Source organism: Arachis duranensis, chromosome 9, assembly GCF_000817695.3.
Source record: "Arachis duranensis cultivar V14167 chromosome 9, aradu.V14167.gnm2.J7QH, whole genome shotgun sequence".
NCBI lineage: Eukaryota > Viridiplantae > Streptophyta > Magnoliopsida > Fabales > Fabaceae > Arachis > Arachis duranensis.
This window is the reverse complement of record NC_029780.3, coordinates 118,016,537-118,031,622: the sequence shown is the minus strand read 5'-3', so window position 1 is coordinate 118,031,622 and position 15,086 is coordinate 118,016,537. Positions and strand designations below refer to the sequence as shown.

At 33.8% G+C, this 15,086-nt stretch overlaps 1 protein-coding gene across 1 annotated transcript; it reads left to right on the top strand.

The window, feature by feature from the left end:
- The first annotated feature begins 527 nt into the window (after positions 1–527).
- Positions 528–1,879, top strand: LOC107467937 (caffeoylshikimate esterase). The gene has a single exon (XM_016087165.3). It carries the CDS (start codon positions 671–673, stop codon positions 1,661–1,663), a length of 993 nt encoding a protein of 330 aa, XP_015942651.1. The 5' UTR covers positions 528–670; the 3' UTR covers positions 1,664–1,879.
- The last annotated feature ends 13,207 nt before the right edge of the window (positions 1,880–15,086 follow it).

Sequence of the window (15,086 nt, the reverse complement as noted above, 5' to 3'; positions counted from 1 at the left end):
ATCATTGAGAATCACGTTTGTATTTGGAATGTTCTAACCTAAAGTATCATTTCTGTACATTAAATAAAGTGTTTGTTTAGCATTAACAATTCTTGAACAAGTCTTTGAGATGTTTTAGAATAAACGAAAACTTAATTCTTTATTATGATATTTTTAAACGAAAAAGTATCTAGAGCTAATTTTTTTATAAATGGTTTTCTTATTCAACTTTTTTTTCATTTACACTTATTAAGATTTTATTTTAATTCTAAATCATTTTTTGGTGATTTCCATCAAAACTTTGTGACTAGATATTCTATTTTAGTTTTAGATTTTTTTAATGAAATTTTAGATATTCTTTTAGTATGTAATTTAAGATGTGCATTTAAATATTAGTATGAGCTAGAAATAATAAAAATTAATTCTCTAGTTGAACTCTTTTTAAAATTATATATATGCATAACTATTAAAATACTAATGACATATTTGATTGTTTGGTTATAGGATAACACATCATCAAATATATGTAAAGAATAAACATTTTTCCTATGTTGGTAGTTCATTTGAATAAATTTTAGTACCAACAATATCAATTGATAATAAATAGTGAAGGAGAGTGAAATAACAAAAGACAGAGTCTAATCCAAACTCCAAAGTGAGTCTGCGAGACGGAGGGCGCATTTTAGCGACGATGGTGCACCCAGTAGCGGAAGCTAACGAGCGCAGCCCCTTTGGTGACTTAACAGCGGACGAGTTCTACGCACGCCACTCAGTGAGTCACGGCTCCGAGTTCATCACAAACCCTAGGGGCCTCAAGCTCTTCACTCAGTGGTGGCTCCCGCTACCCCCCGCAACCGTCACCGGAACCATCGCTCTCGTTCACGGATATACCGGCGAATCCAGCTGGTTCCTCCAGCTCACCGCCATCTACTTCGCCAAGGCCGGATTCGCCACCTGCGCCATTGACCATCAGGGCCACGGCTTCTCCGACGGCCTCATCGCCCACATCCCTGACATCAACCCCGTCGTCGACGACTGCATCGCCTTCTTCGACGAATTCCGCTCTCGCTTCGATCCTTCTCTTCCTTCCTTCCTCTACTCCGAATCCCTCGGCGGCGCAATCGCGCTATTAATCACTCTCCGCCTCCGCGACTCGCCGGAAAATGTCTCATCCGGGAAGCCGTGGAACGGTCTGATTCTTAACGGCGCCATGTGCGGGATCAGCGAGAAGTTCAAGCCACCGTGGCCATTGGAACATTTCCTTTCTATAGCTGCGGCGATAATCCCTACGTGGCGCGTGGTTCCAACGCGCGGATCGATCCCGGACGTTTCCTTCAAAGTGGAGTGGAAGCGGAAGCTGGCGCTGGCGAGCCCGCGGAGGAAGGTGGCCCGTCCCCGAGCTTCGACGGCGCAGGAGCTGCTGCGGATATGCAGGGAGCTTCAGGGAAGGTTCGAAGAGGTTGAGGTGCCGTTTCTGGTGGTTCACGGCGGGGACGACGTTGTTTGCGACCCGGCTTGCGTGGAGGAGCTTTACGCGCGTGCCGCGAGTAAGGATAAGACGCTGAAGGTGTATCCTGGAATGTGGCACCAGCTGGTTGGGGAGCCAGAGGAGAGCGTGGAGCTTGTGTTTGGCGATATGCTTGAGTGGCTTCGTGCACGCTCGGCCGTTGACGGTGGCGCGTAAGTGCACGTGTTGTTTAGTGAATCTGTTATATGTTGTAACAAACTTATCTGATGTGTATATGACGATGATGATAATGTTGGTTGGTTCATGCTTATAATTTGGACTTTAATAAAATTGATGAGGCTTCAACCAACCAATAGTTTATGTATTTTGGATTAGTTTTGCGAAAATGAAAGAATTGTAATAGGTTTAAATAATATTCTTACTATTCTTTTATGCTCGAATATCAAAAAGAAGGTTTTTAACTAATTTCTTTAATTAGGGTGTTTTCATTTAAGAGAAAAATATGATTTCTAATTTTTGCTAAACAATAATAGAAAATACATGTAATAACATGTGTTGCTATATCAATTGATTTTGTGGAGGTATATTAGGAGTTTTGTTTGTACGTTTGTGCTAATAAAGGTCCGAAAATTATACTGATGATGTATTATAGAATTTATAAATTTAATTATGATCTTATTTATTCTTTTTTTTCAGTATAAAATTGGTTGACTAAATTATTAAAATGAAATATTTTGTTTCCACAACTTGAATAAAATATTATTTCATTACCGAACTATACTTGATAAAGGAAAACATTTAAATTTAGAGCAATATTGGTTTTAAGACGGGTACCCTAACCCCAGTTTCTGTATTTTGTTATATGGCCAATACAGTGAGTTTTTCCCTTACCAAAAACAAAATTGTATTTTTTTTATCGCTTTTGGTCAGAGTCCAATAAGTTTTTTCTCCATTATATTTTTGGGTTGGACATTCTTTGATTTTATGTTGCAATTTCCAAATTTATGGGATGGCCATGACCCATGGGTGTGGTACTTGTGAAGTATTGAGTAGATATACCAAAATAAATAAATAAAAAAAATTAACTCTTAAATGGAGTTTAATATCGTAATGAATCGGTCCTTCACCTGTTGGGTTGAGAAATACGGTAGGAAACCAAAAATAAATAAATAAATAAATAAAAGAATTGTACCGAAAATAAATAAATAAAAGAATGGCTTGAGATTGAAGATCTTGAGAAGCATGAGTCAACTATTTTATTTATTACTTTGAAGGACCAACAGTGTGCGACGTCATTACAATTGGAACTATTGTTGTGCAATTGCACTTGTCTTTGTATAATAGCTTTTGTTTACTTAAATTAAACTTTTTTTTTATTCATTAGTAGGATTTGGTAAAAGACACTTCATTAAGGAAGTAATGAAAAGAACATTTTTAATTGAAAATTCAATTTTTTTTCTTTTTTTTGACTGGGTGTGGGTTGGACAAGCCCAACTCGAACTCCACACCACAACTAAACCTTCACTCTATGATTTTTTACACTCCACTTCTTACATTGAAATTCAAATTAAATATCCTTCCTCTAATTTTTTAAGTCTCTACTACCTATCGAAGATAGCAAAGACTAGAAACGGGAGATGCTTTCTTTAGGAAGGAATGGGATCAATGGATCTCACATTCCATAAAACGTTGAGTGGAGAGACTTTGAATCAGATGGACACACTTTTAGATTTAAACCGATTTGAATTAATGATACATACTTCAAATATTCGAGATACAAAAAATTCAAATATTATTTAAAAGATATTAATTTACATATTTAGAATATTTTAATTTAATTTGATGTATGTTGATTTTGTTTATTTAATTACTAGTTTGGGTCTTATGTTTATGGGTTTTAGGGTTTTTTTTTTTGTTTTAACCTAATAAAATGTTATAAATACCTCATAAATTAGGATAGTCGTAGTATAGAATTTTTAGAGGTTTCAAAACCCCTTTTTGGTTTCTGGATGAAACCATGGTGTAGACAATTGAGGTTGCGGGGAATTGGATAGAAGGTTGAGGAGTCCCTTCGATTCAATTTCCAAATTATGGCTTTGACAAGTTAGGTTGAGGAATCCCTTTCTTGTTGCGTCAAGAAATTGGGTAGAAAGTAGAATGATTCTCTTTGTACTCAATTTTAATCTATCTTTTTTATTTCTATTTCAATTTCAATGTATCTTTTTTATTCAATTTCAATTCTTGTCTTGTTCATCGCGAAACCAAAAAGGGATTTTGAAACCTCTAAAAATTCTATGCTACGACTACAATAGCTAAGGAGGTATTTATAACCTCTTATTAGGTTAAAACAAAGAAAAACCCTAAAGTTCATAATTATAAGGCCCAATCTAGTAATTAAATAAACAAAATCAAAATACATTAAATTAAAATACTCTAAAAATATAAACTAATATCTTTTAAATAATACTTAAACTCTTCATATCTCAAACATTTGAAGCACGTATCAATCAACCTTGTGCCACCGAATCCTCGCCAAAAGGGCGAGCTTCAGTCACTGTCTTTCACGGTTTTCGTGATGCCTCTCTGCGCGACTCTGTTGCTGGTGCATACTGCCTGTCACTCCTGTTTGTCGATTCCTGATCTTGCAATATTCCTTCATCATCTCCACGATAACTTCCGGAGGATGGTTGATGCTCCAATTCCTATTCAGTCGCCCACCTCCAATAAAGCAACCTTGTGGGCTAATCGATTTTCCTTCCTCGGAGTCCACGTGAAGCCAATTTTGTTGTCTTCGCCCTTTAATTCTTGGATATTTCTAAGTATCGGATCAACTTCTGCAATTCTGCTTTTGGTTTTCAATGCTTTTGCATAATAGGTAGATTGTCTGATTCAATTAGAATTTTCTGTATTTCTAAACTCTGTATCAAAACTACTGCATCCCTAATTGCTGTGCTTTCTGCAATTGGACTTGAATTTGCCTTTATCTTATTGGTTGCTCCTGCTATCAGCTTTCCAACTCCATCTCTGACCACTATTACTGTGACTCCCTCACTTGTTGTTGCCTTGAAGGATGTATTAACATTAGCTTTTACCCACGGTTTCGACAAAGGATTCCAAGTAATGATTCTTCATTTTCTCCTGTTGTTCTGTTGTTTCAAAATTAAAATCTGTTTTGAGAATTTTTTGAACTCTGTCTCCAATAATTTAGCTTTGATGATAGTTTTGATTGGATTGACCTCCTTCTTCTGAAATAATGCTTGGTTCCTTACCTTCCAAATTTTCCAACACAAAAAGGCTATTCTTTCTACCATTATCTCTTGGTCTGTTTTTGCTTCTGCTTTTATTTTTCTTATGTTTTTAATGAACCAATCCCCAAAAGATAAAATCGCATTTTCTATCGGATTCAATTGACACTGAGCACCAAATCATACTGCTCTTGTCCAGGGACATAGGAGAATAGCATGTTCTCTAGTTTCTACTGCTGCATTGCAAATTTGGCAATCATGCTTCCTTGCTATTTTCCTTTTGAACAAGTTTTCATTTACTAGAATTATGTTTTGAGTAGCCTTTCACAAAAATATCTTGATTTTTTGGGGAGCCTGTATGTTCCACAATTCTTTTTAAAGTTCTCTTTTATCTCTGCTTGATGTTGTTGAATCAGACTCTTGCTCTACAAACTCTTTCTTTACCACATGATAACTAGTTTTTATTGTATAAATCCCATTTTGCATGAATGACCAAATAAGTTCATCATCTATCCCAAAGATACTAACTGGAGTCTTTAAGATTTTGTCCTTTATCTCCTGTGGAGAAATGGCAGCAATTTTAGTGACATCCCATCCCTGTCCCGGCATAATTAGGTCACTCACTCTAGTAATCAAATTATTCCTACCGCTGTATATTCTCTTTAGACCCAGTACCTAATTGTCCTCCCATATCTTTATTTTTCTCCCATTTGCAACACTCCACCTGCAGTTCCTAAGTGAAAAATCCTTTCTTTGGAGAATACTTCTCTAAACTCACGACCCTGACTTATGATCCTTAGCCTCCCAAAAAGAACATTCCGAAAAATACAACGCTTATAGAATTTGTGCTTAAGGAGCCTCGAGATTCTCTACTAATCTCCATGCTTGCTTTGTTAGATGAGCAAGATTTTGAATTTAAAAGTCCTTGAAGCATAACCCACCATTCTTTTTGCTGAAAGTTAATTTGTCCCAGCCCTTCCAGTGAATACCCCTTTTTTCTGGGCGTTGCCCATCATAATTTAAAAATTCTTGCACTAAACTGTTGCAAAAGTTTTTTGAAAATCTAATCACGTTCATAGCATAATATGGAATAGCTTGTATGGCCGTCTTAATTAAAACCTCTTTTCTGACTTGGTTTAGCAGCTTTTGCTTCCAACCTTCCAGTTTGTTAATTAAGTTTTTCTCAATCCATGTAAATGCTTTATTCTTAGACCTTCCCTAATATCCTAGCAACCCTAAGTATTTTTCTGGATTGTCCCATGATGCGATTCCAAGAATCTCCTCTATATCCACTATAGTTTTATCGAGACATGTTTGCCAACAATAATTCCAGATTTAACCAGATAATTATTTGTCCCGATGCTTCTGTATATTCATTTAGGTGCGAAACTATCTGGTACACTTCTTCCTCTTTTGCCTCTGCTAGGATAACGCAGTCATCTGCAAAATGTAGATGTGTAATAATTGGTGCATTGGGCTTGATTCTGAATTCAATTATTTTATCCTTCTTCTATGCTTCCTTCATTAGAATTGAGAATACTTCAGCAGCTAAGATGAATAAATATGGAGATAAAGGATCAACCTGCCTTAAACCTTTTTGAGAAAATATTTTATTGGTCAACTACCCATTGACTCTAACTCTATAATTAGCTCCCCTCACGCATTTCATTACCAGTTGAACCCATTCCCTCTTAAAACCAAAAGCTTTTAGAACTCTTTCCGTAAAGTTTCACTCAATCCTGTCATAAGCTTTACTCATATCTAACTTGATAGCCAACTTTTCTGATTCTCCTCTTCCTTTCTTTCTTAAAGTATTGAATGCTTCTTAGACAATGACTATATTATCTTGGATTAATTTTTCACTCATAAATGCACTCTAAATAGGAGAGACCATCTTATCTAGCACCATTCCTAATTTTTTCACCAATTTTTTTTATAATTTTGTAAATAAAATAGCAATAACTAATGGGTCTTAGCTGATGCAGATTCTCTGGTTGTTTCACTTTTGGGATTAACACAATTGTTGTCTCACTTATCTCTTGTCGCAGAACTTGACTAATGAAAAAGTCCTTGACAACTTCACACACCTCCCCTTTTATGTCCTTCCAATGTTTTTGAAAAAATAGGCCATTCAGTCCATCTAGTCACGATGCTTTCATTCTGCCGATATTAAACACCGCCTCTTTTATTTCTTTCTTTGACACTCCTTCAGTCAGCCAGTCATTCATTTTAGAGGATATTTTCTTAGGTATTTTGCTCATATACCTTTTTAAATTAGTCGTTGGAGAAACCTTGAACAGATCAGTGAAGTGATCCTCAATTAGCTTTAGCACTTCAGCCTTTCCTTGTACCCAATTCTCTTAAGCATCTCTAAGTTTCTCAATTTTGTTCCTATTCTTCCTATAAATAGTGGTAGCATGAAAAAGAATAGTGTTCTTATCACCCTATTTTATCCACTTCAATCTTGATCTTTGATTCCAAAACTTTTTCTCTTATCTCCATAATTGCTCTATTCTAATCTTGGCTTGCCGGATTTGTTCTTGTTGAAATTCAGATAGGCTTGATCTTTGGAGTCTTTCAATTTTATCACTTAGTGTCCGCTTGAGAAAAAGTTCTTTTGCTCCATTTTTTTAATTCTTTCTTGCAATTTCTCATCTTATCAATGAGCTTGTCCCACACTTGTGTCCTTGATGTGCTTACTCCACCCCTTTTTTACTATTTCATTACACTCCTCATGATCTTCTCAAAAAGCTTCATATCCGAATTCTATTGATTTTTTTTCTTTGGTCTCAAAATTTAGTAAAATGGGATAGTGATTAGAATTGATGGATGGTCTTGCCACAAGAGTAGTATTTTGGTATAATTTTTTTCATTTTCAATTAGCAAAAGCCCTGTCAACTTTCTCCTTGATTATAAAACCATTCCTTGAGTTGCTGAACCAGGTAAAACTTATACCCTTCAAGTCAATATCCATGAGTGCATTACAATTAACAAAATTCCTAAAACATTCCAATTGACATTCCGGTATAGTGTGCAAACCCACCTTTTCGTCTTGTCTTAACATATCATTAAGATCTCCTATGAAAAGTTGAGGTAATAAACTGCCATCTCCCTTTCTTGCTAACTCCTCCCACAACTTTTTTCTTTGTGCAAATTTCGGCTGACCATACATTAAATTTTCTATCCATTTATTTTTACTTTTATCTTCTATATTAACTTTAATGATATTGTTAACCCACATGTAAACATCAATCTTGATATTAGTATTCCATAAAAGACATAGACCACCGGACAATCTCCAGAGTTCTGCACAAAAGGATTCAATATAATATAATTTCTTTTTAATTTTGTTGATACAATCATATTTAGCACGAGTTTCTATAAAAAAGACTATAGCGGGCTTAACCTATCTACACAAATTTTGTAGCTCCGAGACTGTCACGGGTACTGCTAACCTGTGACAGTTCTAGCTTAAGCAACTCATAACTAGGAGTGGGGCATGGTAAACCTCGCCTCCCCAGCCATGATTTCCTCAAGCTTTGATGTTGTCCCATACCTCACAATACTCCTTTCTTCTGCTGTTCTTATTTGTGGTTCACTGTTTCCTCTCTTACTTGCCTCTCCATGATGTCTACTTCTTATAGTGGCTTGAATAGATCACCCTTTATTGTTGTCTTCTATATCCTTACGTCTTCTCTTCAGCCTTAAGTTGCAATTGATCCCTTGCACTAGTTCAGTTTCTAGAGTCTCTGAAATTTTATTAATTTCCTCTCCTTCCAGCTCATCTTCATCCTCTTTCTTTGGCATTTCTACGAAGTATACTTTTTTGTTTTTGTTTCATGCATTGTCTTAATTTTTCTGATGTTTCTTCCTTTGAAAAATTTTGACCTCTCCTTTTGCTTACTTGCTATAATTTTAACACTCACTGCTTCTATATTTTTTGCATTTTCTCCAGCTGTGACCTGTTTTCCTACTTTTACTAAGTAAATATTGTTTGTATTGACCATCTCTGCCTTTAAGATTGAGCTCATAGTGTGCTTAGGGTCCTTGGTTACATCATGATCAACCTCCTCTAATCTATACCAAAAAATACCTTTCTTCCCTTATTTGCTGAAATGTTCTTTAGGTGTGGTCCCTTTACTATTGGGCTTGAAGCAACCAGGTGTAGCTCTCTCCCAAATATTAGCTACCTCCTCTTCCCTTGTTGGGCTTTGACTATTCCAGCTCATTATACCCGTATCTCTCAACCTTCTTATGTTTTGACTAATATACCCTTTCAGTCCTGTCATTTTTAGATCTCTCTCTTCAAATTTTTCTCTCTCTAGGATAAAATTTTCAGGGATATTGTTCACATCTCCTTTCGCCTCTAAATCTGTTGCATTCCCTGATTTTTGCCGCCTAATTGCCTCTTCTCAGCCGGATTTTTTCTTAGACCTCCAACATTATTTTTTCTACATCTATATGTGTCATAATTTTCTTCTCTTCATCTACTCTGCGTTTCATATACATGCACCGCCTCTGTCTCTCCCATCCCCTCCGTTTTCTCATTCCTACTTTTCTTTTCTTCCAAAAATCTTATCTATTTGGCATGTGTAACTGCTAAATCTGGTGAGTATTTTGCCATTTGTGAATTTCATACTATCATTGTCTTTTTCTTCTTATATACCTTCTTGCTATGGCCAATTCTGCCACAGTTTAAGTAAAAGCAATTCAAGAGTCTCTCATACTTAAAGTGTATCCATTTTTAAGGCAGATTATCCCTATTCATCCAAAAGTCCATTGGTAGTAGCTCATACACGTTAATCGCCACTCTTATCCTTAGAAATGTTCTGACTGTCACATTTTCCACTTTCAAATCTTCTACTTCTATTAAAATTCCTACCATATTGCCTATTATTTCAGCTATTTTTCTGTTGATGAACTCTAAAAGACAGCCCATACACTTAAATCCAAAATTTTATGTGGTCATGTTTTAGCTCGTGAATTGATTCACCTTTGCCCCAAAGTCATAGGTTGAGTAGAGATCTCTTCACACACCATGATCGATTCTTCAAAACTTAAATGCCTTTTTTCTTATCTTTGAAACTTATGTGCATCTTATTCTTTTCTACCTCAGCAAAAAAATATACCTTTCGAATTTCTTTATATACCCATTAATATCTGCTTGCTTGTTTTAAAATTAATCTCTTTCTCTAATAATATTTTTTTACTAGGTTGATATTGTCTTTATTGAATTCTCTTTGCTCATTTGTGGTAAACGTGACGATTCTTCCTTAGCTTCAATTAATTTCAAGTTGTAGATCGCTACTTGCTCTTTTCCTCGCATTAACATCATTAGTTTGATTGTTAAGTGGTATAATTCTCACTTAAAAAGATTAAGATCAGTCAGGAATGAGAATTCTTTCCTAAAAAAGAGAACTAAAGTTTTAGAACTTTTCCTTTCCTTTAGAGGGAAAAGCTCTCCACGTACTGAGAGATGAAAATTTCAAATTTTTCAGCACAAGCATTTTGTTTTTTCTTATAGTCTTTTGGTCATAAAAAGGGCCGTTTTGTGTGTGTTGGGGTCAGAAAAGCACATTTGAATCTTAAACAATCTTCATGCATTAATCATTGCAAAAAAAAACTTTGCTGAATCCACAGCTACTCTACAATTTCCACAATGGCTTAGTTTAAGGCCCAATAATACATTTTCAATGAGTATGGCCCAACAATATTTTTAACGAAATATATTTTGTGTTGTTATCAAAATCATATAAAATTTAAATTTTGTTTGTACATACAATAATTATATCCTGAAAAAAAAAGTATTTTGACCAAGAATACATGTTAAAGGGCAAGGGCTCCTTTTTAAAAAAAAAGAAAAGAAAAACAAAAATAATCTTAAATTGAATATAAAATTTTTATAGAGGTAGGACTCTCCTCTGATTTTATACCTAAATGGATTAGACTGAATTCATAAGTAGGTGAAAACACAAAATTTTCCATTTTTAATTTATTTATTTCCCATTAGTATTAATTATGGGTAGAAGATAAGTAACCACATATTTATGAGGTTGGATTCATTAATTAGGAATGGGACCAAATGCCATAAAGATTACAGCAGATGCAGGACCAAATCCCACAAAAAAGTGATGTAAGAGCCTGTACGAAATGGTGTAAAAATTTGAAGTAATTTATAACAAGAGAAGGTACACTTGAAAATAATCTTCCTAACTTATCTATTAGCTAGTAACAGTGTCCAAAGAGTTTTGATTGTATTGAAAGGGTACCCTAATAATACCTTAGATGCACTTATTGCATTCATTTCATTAACAAGCAAGAGATCAGAATGGGGTCATTCATAGAGACAAAATTCATAGATTCATAACACAGGAGGTAGCCGAGGGTAGTGAAGGAATCGGAAGATGGGTATAAGATTCTATTATTTTAAAAACTATACTTATTAATGAAGAAGTTCAATTGAACTAACAATTGAAGCAGAAACTAGAGTCTTTTCAGTTCAGTTTTAAGTTATCAAACTTAAATGTATTATACCTTAGATATTATTAGTTGAATCAATCATATATTGGTCCAATGCAATTTTAATAACTATATATACTATGTGCTATCACCTTTCAAACTCAACAATTTAGGTAAGAAGAAGTATAGGGAGTCAATGGAATATTTGTATAATGTATATAATGGAAGTTTAGAGATGTCCGATTATTTATCTCAAAGAGGTTTACAAAAAATTTTGGGAAAACGACAACGGCTACTATCTTATTTGTCAAATAAAAATAGAATACGCTATAACAAATTAATAAATCAATTGGATATTCGGGAGTCAATAATTCGTTAATTGAATTTGAAGAGTCATTTTGAATTATTCGATTTTTTAGGTCTTGAATCTTGATTAATTTTTTTTCTTTCGAAATTCATGGAAGAATAAATCGAGGAAAAACCTATGAATGGGACAGCTAAAAGAAAAGATCTCATGGTAGTCAATATGGGACCTCACCACCCATCAATGCATGGTGTTCTTCGACTTATTGTTACTCTAGATGGTGAGGATGTTATTGATTGTGAACCATTATTGGGTTATTTACACAGAGGGATGGAAAAAATTGCGGAAAATCGAACAATTATACAATATCTGCCTTATGTAACACGTTGGGATTATTTAGCTACGATGTTCACAGAAGCAATAACCGTAAACGGACCAGAACAGTTGGGAAATATTCAAGTACCCCAAAGAGCCAGCTATATTCGAGTAATTATGTTGGAATTGAGTCGTATAGCTTCTCACCTATTATGGCTGGGACCTTTTATGGCGGATATTGGTGCACAAACCCCTTTCTTCTATATTTTTAGAGAAAGAGAATTAATATATGATCTATTCGAAGCTGCGACAGGTATGAGAATGATGCATAATTTTTTCCGTATCGGGGGAGTCGCGGCCGATCTACCTCATGGTTGGATAGATAAATGTTTGGATTTCTGCGATTATTTTTTAACAGGGGTTGTTGAATATCAAAAACTTATTACGCGAAATCCCATTTTTTTAGAACGGGTTGAGGGAATAGGCATTGTTAGTGGAAAGGAAGTAATTAATTGGGGTTTATCAGGACCGATGCTTCGGGCTTCCGGAATACAATGGGATCTGCGTAAAGTTTTATAGATATATTCATTAATGTTATTTTTTTCCATTAGCTTAAACTTTTGGGATGAGTGGTATCATGACATGGTCTTAAAACTTTAGATTCGAAAGGTCAAGAGTCCTTGTTGAACTCCAAAATCAACGTAAGCTTTTTGGGATGAGTTGAGTGATATTCATTTTTTAACTTATATTAGGCCAAATAAATAGCTCATTGTACATAGGAGTGACAAAACGGGTTGAACCTGTCGAGCCGACCCGCCAAACCCGCTAAAAAGGACGGGTCGGGTTAGAATTTGGAGCCCACCAAATAAAAAAAATTCGCCAAACTCGCACCGCCAAATTGGTGGGTTTTGGCGGGGTGGGCCGGGCCAAATCTTTTTATTTTTTATTTTTTTATTAAATAAAAGAGTGATTAGTATTATAAAATTAATAATTATAGAATTTCAAACACTTTTTTTATTTTTGTTTTTATTCTTCTTTTAGTTATTAACTTTTTTTTATTTTATTTTACAATTTTGTATATTTGTTCAAATTATATGACTTATTTTTTAAAATGAAGATGATTCTATTAACAAATATTATTTTAAACAATTTGATTGAAGTTAAAAATTAAAAAAAATAATAAAAAATTATATTATAATTTGACTATTTTTTATTTTTTATTTGTATTTAATTTTTTAATTATTATTTTTTAGTTAATTTTAATGAATTTTTTTTTTTAAAAAAAAGAGTCAACCAGACTAGTCCATCGACCCGCCAATCCGCTGTAAAATGGAGCAGACTAGTATTTTGAACCAACTTAGTTGGCAGTGCTGGGACGGGACAGATTAGGGCGAGTCGACCTGCTTTGCTATCTCTAATTGTACATATTGTACAAATATTTCGTTAGCTCCATGAGAGAAATGTTTAGGTAAATGTTACTATTAGTAAGATATTTAAGCATAACCATGCATGAATGTTAAGATAACTGCAACCGAATTTCTACTTATAAATTAATAATGATTATAAGTAGTAACCGAGGATATGTAGAGATTAAAACTAAAATAAAATCAATGCAGCGGGAATCTGCCATGGCAGACACGCATGCATAGAAGAGAATTCCAAAATGACAAGAACAAACACAAACCGAAAAGACTCCAATAGCAGAATTTCATTTTCTCAAATATACAAAGGAACAAAGTGTAGCATGCATAGCATAAAAAGGAGTTGTATATTAAATTTTTCCTAAGAAGAGAAAGATGTGATCACAAAGCATGAGTAGTAGTGAGTGGTCATTCATCAAATAGATATGTCTTTCAATCTATTCATCACACTCATCAACTTGCATTGGGTTATTGGTTATTTATTGTTTCATTATCTAAATCAAATTTGACTAACTGCACTAATTATTCCATCGTCAAAATTTCTTTTATTTTGGTTTTACTATTTTAAACACCACAAGATTCAGGTTTATCCAACTAAATTTCCCTCTTTTTTTCCCTTTCGATTAATGACGGAACTTTTTATTGACCTAATTGTTTCCCACTATAGAATATTGGACCACCACTCATATAAATGATACGATTTTGTTAAAAAGAACAAAGATTAGTGAATAATTATATATTGAAGTTCCAAAATTAAATTAAAATACATCAAAACTAATTGTATATCCAAAAGGACCAAAAGAAATGAAAGCAAGAATTATTGGGATTTATTGATGCTTTGATTAAAAATAAAAGAATAAAACTCAAAATAGCTCCTAACAATTATCTCGAAAGATAACGAGATCCTTAACAAAAAAAAATTCAATCCGATCCTTGACAATTATCTCGAAAAGACGACGAAGCTCCTGTATCAAAAAAATTTTAGGTTGTTTTTTTTTCTATAGACTAATCAGTTCCAAAAAAATATCAAAAGCCGAATTTAATATTTTTTTTTACCTTATTGTCCTTTTGAAATAATTGTAAGGTTGAATGGGTATTCAGATACGGTTTTTGAAGAGAGAGAAGACTAAAACGGATATGGTTAAGCAATCACTTGCGTAGATGACATGATACCATTAAAAAATTAGCATGAAACGAAATCATTAGTTAATTAATTGTCGTACTTGTCCCTGGCGAATATGTTTTTTGTGATGTCTCTAATTAGAGTGTAGAAGACGAATTTGAGTTAATTTCTAGGTCTAATCAATTTCATTCTAGAATTGACTGAAAAATAATTCTAATTTATCTTTTTCCCTAAAAATATAACAAACTACTACTACAGGCAGGAACCTTTCTGCACTGATTTATTCGTCTTAGTTAAGTACAATAATGTCCACTGAAGATAATAAGTACATCTTGACTATGCTGAAGGCCATGACATGCTTCAAATTCAATGATGAATTTGTGGAAAAATATGTAGTATACCAAATCAGATACCATATGCTTTTTGACTGATAGAGTGAGATTTAATTATTTTACCATATATTTATATATATTTGGTGCATTAATAATTATATGCAAGACTTATTTTTCTGAAACTCACTATTATAACTTTGGATAACTATTATCTTACTATTATATTGTTCAGAATTATTATTATTATTATTGTTATTATCATTATTATTATTATTACTATAGAAAAACGTATCTATTGATTTTTACTGAATATGAATAACAATAAATGTAAATTTGTTAATATAGTAAGCATTATAGTTTCTCTAATTAATAATGTTGGATTCAAGTCTTAATTAATTGAAAAAGAATATTCAATTTTGTTTTAGAAAGGAATAACGAAG

Bases quoted from the DNA above. Each gene is read 5' to 3' on its own strand.
- LOC107467937 (XM_016087165.3), top strand. From the start codon at position 671: ATGGTGCACCCAGTAGCGGAAGCTAACGAGCGCAGCCCCTTTGGTGAC.